This window comes from Cetorhinus maximus, chromosome 15, assembly GCF_964194155.1.
Source record: "Cetorhinus maximus chromosome 15, sCetMax3.hap1.1, whole genome shotgun sequence".
Classification (NCBI taxonomy): domain Eukaryota; kingdom Metazoa; phylum Chordata; class Chondrichthyes; order Lamniformes; family Cetorhinidae; genus Cetorhinus; species Cetorhinus maximus.
In genome coordinates this window covers 80,302,473-80,319,137 of record NC_135893.1, presented here as the reverse complement: position 1 = coordinate 80,319,137, position 16,665 = coordinate 80,302,473, and the positions used below count along the sequence as shown (strand labels likewise).

Here is a 16,665-nt window from a genome sequence, read left to right as displayed (position 1 = left end):
ATGAGATGCTGGGAGGGGAGCTTCCAGGTGGCGTGGCAATGAACCACCTGCTGCCCTCTACGCTCCACCTGCTTGTGCCTCCTTGCTATGGAAGGTTAGACCATGTGGTGCCTATTGTGATATAGGCAGCGTGTGTTCAAGTAGGGGTGGGGAGGTGGGGAACTGGCCTAACATCTTTGTGAGTGTTCGGCAGCAGTGGGGTGAGGAGGCACTGGAGCCCTGATATGTCCCACTCTGGTTGGGGTGGGCCGTGCGCTAAGAGAGTCCATGTGCAATTTGCACTAATCAATGCTCGTCTCTCATTTTCAGGAGAAGAATGCTCAGAACATGGCGAGCGTGTGAGGACTGGCGGCAGCCAGGCACAGATCGCCATTCTTAGCCACTTTGAGCAGGAGGCCCTGCCCCTTTTGAGCTCCTCCGCCCCTTTCCCAGTGACCGTTGCATCCATTGAGGCTGCGACAACTGGGGAGATGCCAGCTGTGGAACTGGCAGCTCCCTCCCAGGCGGGGCCAGCACAGGCTCCACGGGCCAGAGGACAACTGCCAAGGTCATCGAGGCCAACAGGACAGCAGAGTCAGCAGGCTGGCTCAGATGCCACTCTGGCGATGGGGCAGCACCAAGACGTAGCACCTATAAATGAAAACATAAGGCACCTTAGGCACACCACGGGTTTCTCACTGGTGCTTTTGTGTCGGCCTAAGATGAGGTCCCTATGATTTGTTTTGTTTTGTAACACTATCCTCTTTTTTTTGGAATAAGTTGGTTTGCTTGACATATTAAATTCAGATGTGTCACCATGGCTGAGGGTGCCGCTTTTCTTCTGCATGTGGATGGTTTCCAAAACTGTAATGAGTGCTTTTTGGATGCCCAGCTTTATTAACAAGGCCCTTAGTTACTGCCCCTAACCTGGCAGATTTTGCACTCAGAAATCGAGTATGGAGCCTACAGCCCAGGCTTGTCCTGGTGATCCATATATGGTGGGCTAGCTGAAGGTTCGTTGGATTAAAGCCTCCTGGGTGTCCGTGCCTCCCTGCAGTATGCCCGGGTCAGTGTCTACCCCCTCAGCATTTCCCTGTGCGTGCTCATCCTCGGACTCACTGCTGGACTCATCGTGTGCAGCCGCAGCCACTGCATTGACGTCTTCATCGTCCACTGCGTCCCCCTCTTTCCAGTGTAAGATTGTGGAGAGTGCAGCCTGCAACCACTATCACCAAGACACAACCTGGGGGGTACTGGAGTGCGCCCCCTGAGCGGTCCAGGCATCGGAAGCGCATCTTGACAAGACTAAAGGTTCTCTCCACCACAGCCCTTGTGGAAGTGTGGCACCTATTGTACCGCTGCTCAGCTTCTGTTCTTGGATGGCGGAGAGGCGTCATGAACCACCTTCTGAGGGGATAGCCCTTGTCACCCAGCAGCCACCCATCCAGCCGAGCTGGAGCACTGAAGAGCCCCGGCACCTGGGAGTGTCTGAGGATGTAGGTGTCGTGGGAGCTGCCTGGGTACCTTGCACAGACTTGTAGAATCTGCATCCTGTGGTCACCACTATCTGCACGTTCATGGAGTGGAAGCCCTTCCTGTTGACGAAGGCACCGGGCTCACCTGCTGGTGCCTTGATGGCCACATGTGTACAGTCTATTGCACCCTGGACATAAGGGAAGCCAGCAATGGCCGCAAAGCCTCTGGCTCACTGTGTCTGGCTGGCCTCGTCCCAGCAGTAGTGGGTGAAGGTCAATGCACGCCTGAACAGAGCATCTGTGACCTGCTTGACACAAGTGTGGACAGCTGATTGGAAGACACCGCAAAGATCACCCACCGACCCCTGGAAGGAGCCAGAGGCACAGAGGTTGAGGGCAGCTTGACCTTTAGAGCCACTGGCATGGGGTGCCCACCCACACAGTTAGCGGAGATCTCAGGGCCAATCATCTGACAGATATAGTTGACTGTTTCCCTTGACAGACGGAGCCTCCTTTGGCACTGCACCTCAGACATATTAAGGTAGCTATTTCGCCGGCTGTATACCCTGGCAGCAGGATAGTGGTGTCTTCTGCGGCCCCTTCCGCCTTGGTCCACCTCTTGGCCCTGTGCCCCTTATGCCTGCGCCTGTCCTCCCAAAGGTGGCTCCCCTGGAAGCTGAATGTGCACTCCCGGCCTCCTCCCCCTTCTAGCCCTCCCTTCCTCTTCAGAGGAGCTGGTTCCAGTGGAGAGTTCAGCTCCCATTCCCAGGCTAAGGGAAGGCTGCCTGAAACCTGTAGGCCCAAAACAATTACTCACTGCAGAGTGCTGACCTGAAGGTTAAGAGTCCAGAAAAAGCAGCTGGTGTGCATCTTGAAGTATTGCAGATCACACAGGCAAGTTTTTAAAACTTTCATAAATAAATACTTGACAGTGCACACTCGTGACCCCAGTGAGCTCTCTTATCCCACCCGTGGATGAGGTTTATACAAATGTGTCCTACCCACCTGCCTGTTGTGCCCGTGCGCCAACCCAAGGATTGCATGGGCGCTGAAAAATCAGCATTGGTTGGTGAGTCAAGGGCCTTAAGTGACCGGTTAATTATGGCGGGTGCACGTCGGAGATCATCGCATGCCTGCCCAGCGGGTGTGACGTTGGGTCCTCGCCCTCGCACACCAACGGGAAAATTCAACTAATAGCGACCAAAGTTGCAAAATAAATATTCCAGAGTACACAATGGGCTGTCATTTCTGAGTTCCAGAGGGTCATATTGGTGGGGGGGGGGGGGGTGGGGTGTCACCCCAAAGATGCACTGGGAATCCCCTTTGGAGGTTCCCAGGTAAAGTTTGCATGGCAATTGCCCAGCACAGGGAATCATCCGAAAATGCGACTTAAATCACAAACTTCAGATGGTTCTGACTGAGTTACATAAATAGTTACCCAGAAAATGGTAGAAGGATTAAAACCACTTCTAGCTTCTGGGTAACTATTGTACAATCCAGGGGACTCAACCCACATCACCAACTACTCCACCCAATGGATTCCCCCACCCCCAAGGGACTACAACCCCCAACAGGAACTCCCCAACCCACAGGATAACCCCCGCCCACGAGGACTCTTCCTCGGGCCAGATTCTCACCCCCACTCCTCCCTCAGGCCCGTCCCAACCTGACCCGAAGCCTGATCTCCCCATTCTCTGATCCCCGGCCCCCCGACGCACAACCTCTGACCCCCGACCTCCAACTCTCCCGATCCTGACCTCTGAACTCCTGACCTCCGACTCGCTGCCCTCCAACCCCTCAACCTCCAATCCCTTCAAGCCTCCGATTGCCTCCAACCTCCAATCCCCCCCACCCCTCAAATCCTACCGACTTACCTTAGACACTTACCTTCTCCCTGGCTGGTCAAAGACCTTTAAATTTGGCTGAACCTTTAACTTAGCTGCTTTACGGCAGCTAGTGCCATAAAAAAGGGGGCGTATCCTTCTTCCCTGTGGCTCAGCTGTTCTTCGACGCTAGGCCCCAGGGACTGCACTGCCTGGATCTCAGCTGGCCTGAGACAGGCTGGGAAAAAAAATTAAAGTAAAAGACTGGGAATGGAGTGACAATCCAATGCTGATTGTCATTCCAAGGAAGTTCAGGCCCAATATTTCTAAAAGACAGACAGAATGACAAAGGAGGAGGGGTAGCATTTATAGCAAAGGATGATATATGGTCATTAGTGAAAAAGGATCTTGGCTCAGAAGATCATGAAGTAGAATCAGTATGGGTGGAGGTTAGGAATAGCAAGAGTCAGAAAATGCTGGTGTTGATTAGTTCATAGGCCCCCAAACAGTGATTATACTGTTAGACAGAGCATCAACAACAAATTATTGGAGCGTGTAACAAAGGCAATATAATAAATGTGCGGGACTTTAATCTTTATAAAGATTCGATCGATCAAATTGGCAAGGGTGGTCTAGAAGATGAGTTTGTATAATGTTTTTATGAGTGTTTCCTGGTGCAATATGTTGTGGAACCAACTGGGGTTAAAGCTATTTTAGGTCTTGTATTGTGTTATGAGACAGGGTTAATTAATAATCTCATAGTAAAAGATCACAGGGAACTTGTAAGCATAACACAATTCAATTGTTCAGTTTGAAAGCACCATACTCCAATCACAAACAAGAATCTTAAATTTTAACAAAGCCAATTGCATAGGTAGAGGGGAGAAGTGGCTAAGGCTGAATGGGTAAATGGACGAAAAGGTATGGCCGTAAAATAAACAGTGGGAAATATTTAAAAAGCAATTCAAAATGTTCAACAAAAAATACATTCCATTGAATAGCAAAAACACAGCAAGAAAGATCCGTCCATGGCTTACACAGGAAGTTAAGGATAGTATTAGATTAAAAGAAGAGGCTTATAAGCTTGCAAAGAATAATAGCAAGTCCGAGGATTGGAAATGTTTAAGAAACCAGCAAAGGCCACCAAAAAGCTGATTAAAAGGGAAGAAATGGAATATGAGAGCTAACTAGCCAGGAATATAAAACAGGGGGAGGCGGTGGTGGGGGTGGGAGTGGGGGTGTAGTGGTATGGTCACTTGACTAGTAATCCAGAGACCCAAGGTAATGCTCGGGGGACACGGGTTTGAATTCGAATTCAATAAAAAAGCTGGAATTAAAAGTCTAATGATGACCATGAGACCATTGTTGCTTGTCGTAACAGCACATCTGGTTCACTAATGTCCTTTAGGGAAGGAAATCTGCCATCCTCACCTGGTCTGGCCTACATGTGGCTCCAGATCCGCAGTAATGTGGCCGACTCTTAAACGCCCTCTGAAATGGCCCAGAAAGCCACTCACTTGTAACAAACTGCTACAAAGTCAATAAAAAAGCAAGAAACCGGACAGACCACCTGGCATCAACCGAGGCACCAGGAATGAGAACAGCAAAACCTGTCAACCCTGCAAAGTCCTCCTTACGAACATCTGGGGGCTAGTGCCAAAATTGGGAGAGCTGTCTCACAGACTAGTCAAGCAACAGCCTGACATAGTCATACTCACAGAATCATACCTTACAGATAATATCCCAGACACCACCATCACCATCACCATCCCTGGCTATGTCCTATCCCACCGACAGGACAGACCCAGCAGAGGTGGCGACACAGTGGTATGCAGTCGGGAGGAAGTCGCCCTGGGAGTCCTCAACATCGACTCCAGACACCATGAAGTCTCATGGCATCAGGTCAAACACGGGCAAGGAAACCTCCTGCTCATTGCCATGTACTGCCCTCCCTGATGAATCAGTGCTCCTCCATGTTGAACACCACTTGGTGGAAGCACTGAGGGTGGCAAGGGCGCAGAATGTACTCTGGGTGGGGGACTCCAATGTCGATCACCAAGGTGGCTCGGTAGCACCACCGCTGGCCAAGTCATAAAGGACATAGTTGCTCGGCTACATCTCAGAAGGTAGTGAGGGAACGAACAAGAGGGAAAAACATATTTGACCTCATCCTCACCAACCTGCCTGCTGTAGATGCATCTGTCCATGATGGTATCGGTAGGTGTGACCACCGCACAGTCCTGTGGAGACGAAGGCCCGTCTTCACATTGAAGATACCCTCCATTGTGTTGTGTGGCACTACCAAAGCCCTAAATGGGATAGATTTCAAACAGATCTAGCAACTCAAGACTGGGCATCAGTGAGGCACTGTGGGCCATCAGCAGCAGCAGAATTATACTCAACCACAATCTGTAACCCCATGACCCAGCATATCCCCCACTTTACCATCACAACCAAGCCAGGGATCAACCCTGGTTCAATGAAGAGTGCAGGAGGCCATGCCAGGAGCAGCATCAGGCATACCTAAAAATGAGGTGTCAACCTGGCGAAGCTATAACACAGGACTACTTGCATCCAAACAGCATAAGCAGCGATAAACAGTCCTGTCACATCCAGTCGTGAATGGTGGTGGACAATTAAACAACTCATTGGAGGAGGTGGTTCCACAAATATTGCCATTCCCAATGATGCAGGAGCCCAGCACATCAGTGCAAAAGTTAAGGCTGAAGCATTTGCAACAATCTTCATTCAGAAGTGCCGAGTGGGTGATCCATCTTGGCCTCCTCCGGAGGTCCTCAGCATCACAGATGCCCGTCTTCAGCCAATTCGAGTCACTCCAGCTGATAGCAAGAAACGGTTGAAGGCATTGGATACTGCAAAGACAATGGCCCTGACAATATTCCAGCAACAATACTGAAGACTTGTGGACCAGAACTTGCCACAACCCTAGCCAAGCTGTTTCAGTACAGCTACAACATTGGCATCTACCTGGCTATGTGGAAAATTGCCCAGGTATGTTCTGTACACAAAAAGCAGGACAAATCCAACTCAGCCAATTACCATCCCATCAGTCTACCCTCCATCATCACGATGGAAGAGGTCATCAACACTGCTAACAAGCGTCACTTGCTTAGCAATAACCTGCTCACTGATGCCCAGTTTGGGTTCCGCCAGGGCCACTCAGCCCCTGATCCCACTACAGCCTTGGTTCAAAAATGGACAAAAGAGCTGAACTCCCGAGGTGAAGTGAGGGTGACTGCCCTTGACATCAAGGCAGCATTTGACGGAGAGTTGTATCAAGGAGCCCTAGCAAAACTGGAGACAATGGGAATCAGGGGGAAAACTCTCCACTGGTTGGAGTCATACCGAGCACAAAGGAAGGTGGCTGTGGTTGTTGGAGGTAAGTCATCTCAGCTCTGGGACATCCTGCAGGAGTTCCTCAGGGTAGTGTCCTCGGCCCAAACATCTTTAGCTGCTTCATCAATTACCTTCCTTCCATCATAAGGTCAGAAATGGAGATGTTCGCTGATGATTGCACAATGTTCAGCACCATTCACCACTCCTCAGATACTGAAGCAGTCCATGTCCAAATGCAGCAAGACCTGGACAATATCCAGGCTTGGGCTGACAAGTGACAAGTAACATTCGCATCACTCAAGTGTCAGGCAATGACCATCTCCAACAAGAGAGAATCCAACCATTGCCCCTTGACATTCAATGGCATTACCATCACTGAATCCCCCACTATCAACATCCTGGAGGTTACCATTGACCAGAAACAGAACTGGACTAGCCATATAAATACCGTGGCTATGAAAGCAGGTCAGAGGCTAGGAATCCTACGACAAGTAACTCACCTCCTGACTCTCCAAAGCCTGCCACCATCTACAAGGCACAAGTCAGGAGTGTGATGGAATACTCCCCACTGGCCTGGATGAGTGCAGCTCCCACAACATTCAAGAAGTTTGACACCGTCCAGGACAAAGCAGCCCGCTTAATTGGCACCATATCCACAAACATTCACTCCCTCCACCACCACCGCACAGTAGCAGCAGTGTGTACCATCTACAAGATGCACTGCAGGAATTCACCAAGGCTCCTTCAACAGCACCTTCCAAACCACAACCATTACCACCTAGAAGGACAAGGGCAACAGATGCTTTGGAACACCACCACCTGGAAGGTCCCCTTCAAGTCACTCACCATCCTGACTTGGAAATATATCGCTGTTCCTTCACTGTCGCTGGGTCAAAATCCTGGAACCCCCTTCCTAACAGCACTGAGGGTGTACCTACACCACATGGACTGCAGCGGTTCAAGAAGGCAGCTCACCACCACCTTCTCAAGGGCAACAAGGGATGGGCCATAAATGCTGGCCCAGCCAGCGAAGCCCACATCCCGTGAATGAATTTTTTAAAAATTGGGTAGCTGTTTTTATTTCTTGCAAAAATATACTTTATTCATAAAATATTTTCAAGAACATTCCAAACCATTTCAAAATCACTATCACAAAAGTACATTCAGGTTCAATTTTTACAACATGTATCACCAGGTGCATCAATATAATCAATGAATATTACAATCATTTGCAGACATTCATTTTGAGCTGTACAGCCCGAGGAGCTCTGACCAGTTCCCAGTCCCTCAGTGCACTATGGCAGAAAGGTCTTAGACAGCGACCCTTCCCCATTGCACCTTTGCGGCGGCTGCCCCAAGCTTAGTGCGTCCCTCAGCACATAGTCCTGGACTTTGGAATGTGCCAGTCTGCAACACTTGGTCGGGGACAACTCTTTGCACTGGAAGACCAACAAGTTTTGGGCAGACCAAAGAGCGTCTTTCACCGAGTTGATGATCCTCCAGCTGCAGTTGATGTTTGTCTCGGTGTGTGTCCCTGGGAACAGCCCATAGAGCACAGAGTCCTGTGTCACAGAACTGCTCGGGATGAACCTCGACAGAAACCACTGCATCTCTCTCCAGACCTTCTTTGCAAAGGCACATTCCACAAGGAGGTGAACAACGGTCTCTTCCCCACCACAGCAACGTGCAGAGGGGGTGAGACTCCTGGCGTGTAGGAAGGATCTGACGGGGAGGGCCTTTCTCACCACCAGCCAAGCTACGTCTTGGTGCTTGTTGGAATGTTCTGGTGATGAGGCATTCTGCCAAATGACTTTGACAGTCTACTCGGGGAACCATCCCACAGGATCCACCCGCTCCTTTTCCCTCAGGGCCTCTAAGATGTTACGTGCTGACCACTGCCTGATGGACTTGTGGTCAAAGGTGTTTCTCTGCATAAATTTTTCCACGAGGGACAGGTGGTACGGCACGGTCCAACTACTTGGAGCGTTCCGCGGCAGCGTGGCCAGACCCATCCTTCGCAACACCGGGGACAGGTAGAACATCAGCACATAGTGACACTTGGTGTTTGCGTACTGAGGGTCTACGCACAGCTTGATGCAGCCACACACAAAGGTGGCCATCAGTATGAGGGCGATGTTGGGCACGTTTTTTCCCCCTTTATCTGGAGGCTTGTACATCGCGTCCCTGCGGACATGATCCATTTTCGACCTCCAGATAAAGCGGAAGATGGCTCAGGTGATCGCCATCGCGCAGGAGTGTGGAATGGGCCAGACCTGCGCCACGTACAGCAACAGCGAGAGTGCCTCACACCTGATGACCAGGTTCTTACCCGCAATGGAGAGGGAGCATCGCTCCCACATGCCCAGTTTCCTTTTCACCATAGACACTCGCCCCTTCCAGTTTCTAACGCATGTCCTGGTCCCTCCGAACCATATCCCCAGTACCTTCAGGCCGTCAGCCCTGACGGTGAAGGGGACAAAGGATCGGTCAGCCCAGTTCCCAAAAAACATGGCCTCGCTCTTCCCACGATTTACCTTGGCTCCCGAGGTCAGTTCGAACTGGTCGCAGATGTGGATCAGTCTGCGCACCGACAGCGGATCCGAGCAGAAGACGGCGACATTATCCATGTACAGGGAGGCTTTGATCTGAGTGCCTCCACTGCCTGGGATCGTCACTCCTCTTATGCCCGGATCCTTCCTGATGGATTCAGCAAAGGGTTCTATGCAACACACGAAAAGAACAGGCGAGAGAGGACAGCCCTGTCTGACTCCAGATTTAATCGGAAAGCTATCTGATTCCCACCCATTGATTGAGACTGCGCTACTGATGTTAGTGTAGAGCAGTTGGATCCAATTGTGAATTCCCTCCCCAAACCCCATTTTGGAGAGCACATCCACCATGTAGGTGTGCGATATTCTGTCAAAGGCCTTCTCCTGATCCAAGCTGATGAGGCAGGTATCCACACCTCTGTCCTGTACATAGGCAATCGTATCCCTGAGCAGCACTAGGCTGTCAGAGATCTTCCTGCCCGGCACAGCGCAGGTCTGGTCAGGGTGGATCACCAATTCCAGAGCGGATTTGACCCGATTGGCGATGACCTTGGACAGAATCTTATAGTCCATGTTCAACAGTGAAATGGGTCGCCAATTTCTAATTTCCTCCCTTTCCCCCTTGTGCTTGTAGATGAGGGTGATAATGCCTTTCCTCATGGATTCTGACATACTGCTAGCCAGGAGCATACTCTCGTACACTTCTAGCAGGTCTGGGCCGATCCAGTCCCACAGAGCCAAATACAACTCCGCCGGCAAGGTAGCTATTTCAAAGAGCAAGCATGGGTCAATGAGCCAAATGGCTTCCTTCTGTGCTTTCTCACTCTATAGTTCTATGAATTCAGTTAACATTAAGGTCATCAAAAACGATAATATGGTATTTCTTTCAAATTCTAATAATTGACAATTAGATTTAATCAATTCTGTGCATTACTGTAGTAAAGAATGAATGCAGTTAGATAAAGGAAATCAAACTGGGTTCGTTTTCTAATTAATCACGTATTATATTAATATGTGGAGATAGACTCAATCTTAGAAGCCTCAGCTTTGGCTGAATTTTTGACGTCAGGTTTTCACATCAAACATTTATAATGGAGCATGAATATGTTGTGTATTGTAATGGCTGCTCGAATATCAATAACCCCAGAGATACACTGATCTAGATTTTCAAGACTAACTGTAATTAAACAGTTGTCATCTGAATATAAGCAGCAGTGAAGAAGAAAGCAGAAACCACAAGCAGAAAAGTGACAGCATGGGCACAAAATCTGGAGGAGCAAGAACATGTCAGAACATGTTATATATGTGTTATATGTTATATGTGTTCAGTTCTGGGTGCCGCACCTTAGGAAGGACATATTGGTTTTGGAGTCTAGATTTACCTGAATGATACCTGGACTCCAGGAGTTAAGTTACGAAGGGAGATGACATGGACTAGGTTTGCATTCCCTGGAATTTACAAGGTTAAGCAATGATTTGATTGAAGTTTTCACCATGTTGAAGGGAATTAATAGGTTGGACAGAGAGAAACTATTTCTACTGGTTGGGGTGTTGAGAACTAGGGGACATAATCTAAAAATTAGAAGCAGACCTTTCAGGAGTGGAATTTGGAAACACTCTTACATGTTAGAAGTAGCAGCCTCCACAAACGGCAATTGATGCTAGACAATTGTTAATATGAGATCTGGGCTTGATAGATTTTTGTTAGAAAAAAGATATTAGGGATATAGGACAAAAGTGGGTATCTGGAGTTAGATCACAGATTAGCCATGATCTCATTAAGTTGCAGAACAGCCGGAGAGCCTAAATCACCTACTCTTGTTCCAATGGTCCTTTGACAATTAACTAAAAGTAATATCTTCAAATGCAATTACAGAGTTGCAATTTTAAGAAATAACCAGTGGGCTGATTTCAAGTCGATAAAGAAAATCTAGCCGAGAGGAACTATATAACATGATGTTTTCATCACACTTTTCCCTTCTCCTCTGCTGTTATAGCAAACGTTTGAAATATTTTACCTGTTTTATATGATGATATATATATATAGTGGGAATGGTACATCTGGTGCTACTTGATAAGAGGTGCCTTTAATAGTTACAGCACTGCAGGATGTTAATTGATGTTTTATTCTGAATTGCTTTTCCAAAACATATAATGACATTTACAAATTATGTTAGTTAGAAGTGGAAATATTTCAAATGACCTTGAAGCACTTTCATTTCTTGGCAATCACAAGTCGCATAGTTTTACAACAGGTGTTTAACAAGTGTCTGGCAAGTACTCAGAACCAAATACAACAGGACAATTGCTATGCTTAACTTCAATGTTGGAGCTTAGCAAAGTTGATTTTAGCATAATTGTAAACAATATTACCATAGCTAGCATCAGTCTGGTAAGTCTTAATACTCAATGTAGAAGTCCTGCTCTGAATTAATTCAAAGACTTACCTGATGCGGTTTTGTCAAAGTAAAGATATTAAGCATGTTCTACTTAGCTTCAAGTTGAATAAACTTACAGATGTTGACAAGGAGGAATTTGCTTTCTTTCAGTGCTCTGTCAAAATTGCCTTTGTTCAGCACAAGGACACTTTTATCTTCTTTAATCTGGGGCTGTTTGGCTCTCCGCGTCTTGCTGTCATTTCTTTCCTTTATATTCTGGGTGTTATGCTCAGCCCAGGTTGCAGACAAAAAAGCGAGTAATATAAGCACAAAAACTGAGATTCGCATATTGTGGCTAAAAGCGAGTCAGAGCTGAAAATTCAATCACTCTTTATTTTCCACTGGCACGGAATCTTTTACACAAAATCTCAAGATAACCGGATCAAACAACTCATGCACTTGTGCACCTAAATTTTAAAAGGTGGTTAGATAAAGCATCTACAATCAGCTTATTTCAACAATGATGAAACACCATAGTTTAACCTTGCTACAGATACAAGGTTACATCTGTTAGCAAACTGAATCTGGATTTGTTCATGACCCACAACCTTTACAATACTTTCCCCAAAGTCAAGAGATGAAGGTCTTATTATTTCATGCACTGTTCTCCATTGGCAGTTTGGTACAAATACTGTATATCTATGGAATTCAAATAATCTTTTTTCTATTGGGAGAAATTGCTGAACTTAAGTATTTGTTTCCTACCACATTACCTGTGACCATATCAAATGTGCAAATTTTACCCTGCACTGTTAAACTACTGTAGTTTTCATGATTGAGAAAAAAAGTTTTTCAGAAATGGGAAAAAATAAACAACCTGTGAGAGCTCATGTTGACATGTCAGTTAAGAAGGGTTACCATTGAAAATACTTGCAGCACAACCCCCTCACATCAAACCTGGTCAAGACAAATCACAGAGGCTACAATATTCCAACCAGGTTAATATGATCAGTTAAAATCAAATTCAGTGCCTGATTCTGAAGCAACAAAGCCTTTTACAATAGTTTCTGTGTAAACAGGGCTATCAGAAGTCAACCATTAATAACTAAAGGGTAAGTCTTGAATGCTTCTAGTTAACAAGAAAATAACAAAAATCTGAGATGGCAGGTGACGAGCACATGCACATTCTGAGCTGGAAGAGCCACTTACCATATTAGTATAGGCACTCAAAGAGATGGCCAGGACCCACATCTGAATCAGGGGGGAGGTTTTCCCCTCGTCGGCTGTCAGGCCCAGGAGTGGCCAAGCAATGGTTCACCGCCCGCGATTGGGTCCCAACTGCAATTTCACACTGGCTGGCCAGTTAACAGCCAGCATGAATCGCATACTGAAATGCTCAGCGGTCCCGGGGTGGCAGGGCAGAGGTCGAGCGCGGAGGTCAGCACATGCGTGCAGGTGCGCTCAGTGAAAGCTCCCTGAAGGCACAGAGCTGCCTCAGAGAGCTGAAGATTTCTAACATTATAAGTAAAGATTTTAAAATTAGGGTAAACATGTCCCCTCGTGTGACTCTGTCACATGAGCAGGGACATGTTAAAAATGAGATTTTAAAAATTTTATTTTACTTTTAATTACCATCAGAAGCCTCATCCCACCCGTGGATGAGGTTTCCTCAAAAATCCAAAGGCCGCTTGGCCTTTTCGCTCGCCTGCCAACCCGTAAGGTTTGACGTGCAGGGAAAGAATTCACTTTAATTAATTTAACAGCCCTCTTAACTGTCGGTGGGCATGCTGCCGACTCCCGCCTGTGCCTGCCGTCTGAAATATTGCACGGATGCACCATGACATGGGGGAGCTTGCCCGACATCATCGCATGCTATTTCACACTCGAGCGTGTTGGGCACATGCCCACACGCCGAGCTGAAAATCCAGCCCCAGGTGTTCAAAACTTTAAAAATACAAATAAGGGGTCTAAGGCCAGAATTTTCCCCTTGGTGTGCGGGGCCGGGTCCCGCACGCCCGCGCGTAAAATGACGCTCAGTGACATCGGGCGAGGACACTGACGTCACCACGCGCCATCACGATACTTCATTGGGTGGGTGCGCGATGATATCCGATGCGTGCCCACCATTAATTAACAGGCCACTTACGACCCTTGACTCACCAATCGATGGCAATTTTTTGGCACCCGTGCAATCGTGGGGTCTGCGCACGGGTCCAACGGGCAGGCGGGTGGGACACATTTGTATTAACCTCATCCACGGGCGGGATAAGAGGGCTCAGTGGGGTCACGAGTGTGGTCTGTCAAATATTGTTTTTTCAAAGTTACTGATACTTGCCTGTGTGATGTGCAGTACTTCAAAACGCATTTCAGCTGCTTGGACTGGACTCACAACCTTCAGTGAGGAATGCTTTTTGGGACTACAGGTTTCAGGAAGCCTTCCCTTAGCCTGGGTATGGGAGTTGTGCTCTCCACTGGAGGTACCTCCTCTGAGGAGGAAGGGAGGGCCAGAAGGGGGAGGAGGCCAGGGCGGTACATTCAGCCTCCAGGGGAACCACCTTTGGGAGGTCAGGCACAGGCACAAGGGGCGCAGGGCCAAGAGGTAGTCCAAAGCAGAAGGGGCCGTAGAAGATGCCTCTATCTTGCTACCAGGGTATAAAGGTGGCAAAGGAACTACCTCAGTATGTCTGAGGTGCAGTGCCGAAGGAGGCTCCAACTGTCAAGGGAGACAGTCACCTATATCTGTCTGATGATTGGCCCTGACATCTCTGCGAATTGTGTGGGTGGACACCCCATGCCAGTGGCTCTAAAGGTCACAGATGCCCTCAACTTCTATGCCTCTGGCTCCTTCCAGGGTTCGGTGGGTGATCTTTGCAGTGTCTCCCAATCAGCTGTCCACACTTATGTCAAGCAGGTCACAGACTCTCCGTTCAGACGGGCATTGACCTTCATCCACTTCCGTTGGGACCAGGCCAGACAGACACAGCAAGCCAGAGGCTTCACAGCCGTTGCTGGCTTCCCCCGTGTCCAGGGTGCTATAGACTGTACACATGTGGCCATCAAGGTGCCAGCAGGTGAGCCCGGTGCCTTCGTCAACAGGAAGGGCTTCCACTCCATGAACGTGCGGATAGTGTGTGATCACAGGATGCAGATTCTGCAAGTTTGTGCAAGGTACCCTGGCAGCTCCCACGACGCCTACATCCTCAGACACTCCAAGGTGCCTGGGCTCTTCAGTGCTCCAGCCCGGCTGGATGGATGGTTGCTGGGTGACAAGGGCTATCCCCTCAGAAGGCAGCTCATGACACCTCTCTACCATCCAAGAACAGAAGCTGAGCAGTGGTACAATAGGAGCCATGGCACCACAAGGGCTGTGGTGGAGAGAACCATCGGTCTTCTCAAGATGCGCTTCCGATGCCTGGACCGCTCAGGGGGCGCACTCCAGTACCCACCAGATCGTGTCTCAGTGATAGTGGTTGCATGCTGCACTCTCCACAATCTTACGCTGGAAAGGGGGGACGCAGTGGACGATGAAGACGTAGATGCAGTGGCTGTGGCTGCACACGATGTGTCCAACAGTGAGTCCGAGGATGAGCAGGCACAGGGAAATGCTGAGGGGGTAGACGCTGACCCAGGCATACTCCAGGGGGGCAGGGACACCCAGGATGCTTTAATCCAATGAACCTTCAGCTAGCACAACACATATGGATCTCCAGGACAAGCCTGGGTTGCAGGCTTCATACTCGATACTTGAGTGCAAAATCTGCCTGGATAGTAACATTAGCTAAGGGCCTTGTTAAGAAAGCTGAATGTCCCACAAATCACTCATAACATTATTGGAAACCATCCACCTGCAGAAGAAAAGAGGCACCCTCAACCATGATGACATGTCCGAATTTAATATTATAACAAAAGGAACTTAAGAAAACAAAATGACAAAGGTGTTAAATATCACACCAATTCATAAAGACCTCATTGCGGGCCAACACAAAAGCTGCAGTGATAAACCCGTGGTCTGCCTAATGTGCCTTCTGTTTACTTTTCCGGGTGCTACGTCTTGGTGCTGCCCCATCGCTCAGAGTGGCATCTGAGACAGCCTGCTGGCTCTGCTGCCCTGTTGGCCTCGATGACCTTGGCGGTCGCCCTCTGGCCCGTGGAGCCTGTGCTGGTCCTGCCTGGGATGGAGCTGCCAGTCCCATAGCTGGCATCTCCCCAGTCATCGCAGCCTCACCGGATGCAACGGTAACTGGCAGAGGGGCAGAGGAGCTGCCGCCCTCATCCGGAGCGCCCTGAGAGGAGCCCGCAGAGACGACAGGCAGCTACTGCACCGACGTAAGGTCACTTCGGACCACCCTTCTCACTGTGGATGGATGAGCACCGAGCTGGGACACTTGGTGCCCACACCATCTCCCACGCTGGCACTGACTAGCTGAGGTTAATGCCGATGTGAGGGCTTGCTGGTCCGAGTGCATCCCCAGGAAGCCCTGATTGGTCTCCTGGAGTAGCCTCTCCATGACAGTCGCCACTCTCTCCATGGAGGATGCATAGCACTCGGACATGAGGCTTATTGCATCGGTGATAGTCCACATAGACTCCTCCACCAGGAACAACAAGCCAAACATAGCCTCATGTATCTCCCCCAGATGCTCTTGCACATCCAGTTGCATTTCCTGCATTTGCTGCGTTGCAGACGACTCCAGAGGCAAATCATCGGGCATTGACTGAGCATGTGCCTGGTCCCCTGCAGTCCTCCGACTGCTGGCACCATGGGCACTCTCTGCCAACTCCTCCAGCGGCTGTGAAGTGCCCTCACCGGTGTGGCCCGGGGCACTAGTTGATGTTCTAATTCCCACCGACATGCTAGTATCTGCGCTGGTGCCTGTCTGGCAGAGATGGTGTGACGCTGGTGAGACTTCAGGGCTCTCAGTTGCGAGAGGAGGCATCTGCTGCTCCTCCTCCCGGCCCTGCTCCACACATGCTGAAAGGAAGAACAAGGACATTGGAACAGTTAATGTGGAGACAATGTCAATGTGCATCATAATGTCCCCCGGATCATTATGCGCTCATCCTTCCATAAGCAATGGTCAACCCATGTTGCAAACTTCAATCA

At 49.0% G+C, this 16,665-nt stretch overlaps 1 protein-coding gene across 1 annotated transcript in view; it reads right to left on the bottom strand.

Moving 5' to 3' along the window:
• LOC144691246 (protein disulfide-isomerase-like) overlaps positions 1–12,026 on the bottom strand; it is a 43,828-nt gene extending 31,802 nt beyond the window's left edge. The window contains exon 1 of the mRNA XM_078559291.1: positions 11,699–12,026. Coding sequence (XP_078415417.1) covers positions 11,699–11,909 — 211 coding nt within the window. The 5' untranslated portion in view covers positions 11,910–12,026. The remainder of the gene's footprint in view (positions 1–11,698) is intronic.
• Positions 12,027–16,665: the final 4,639 nt, after the last annotated feature.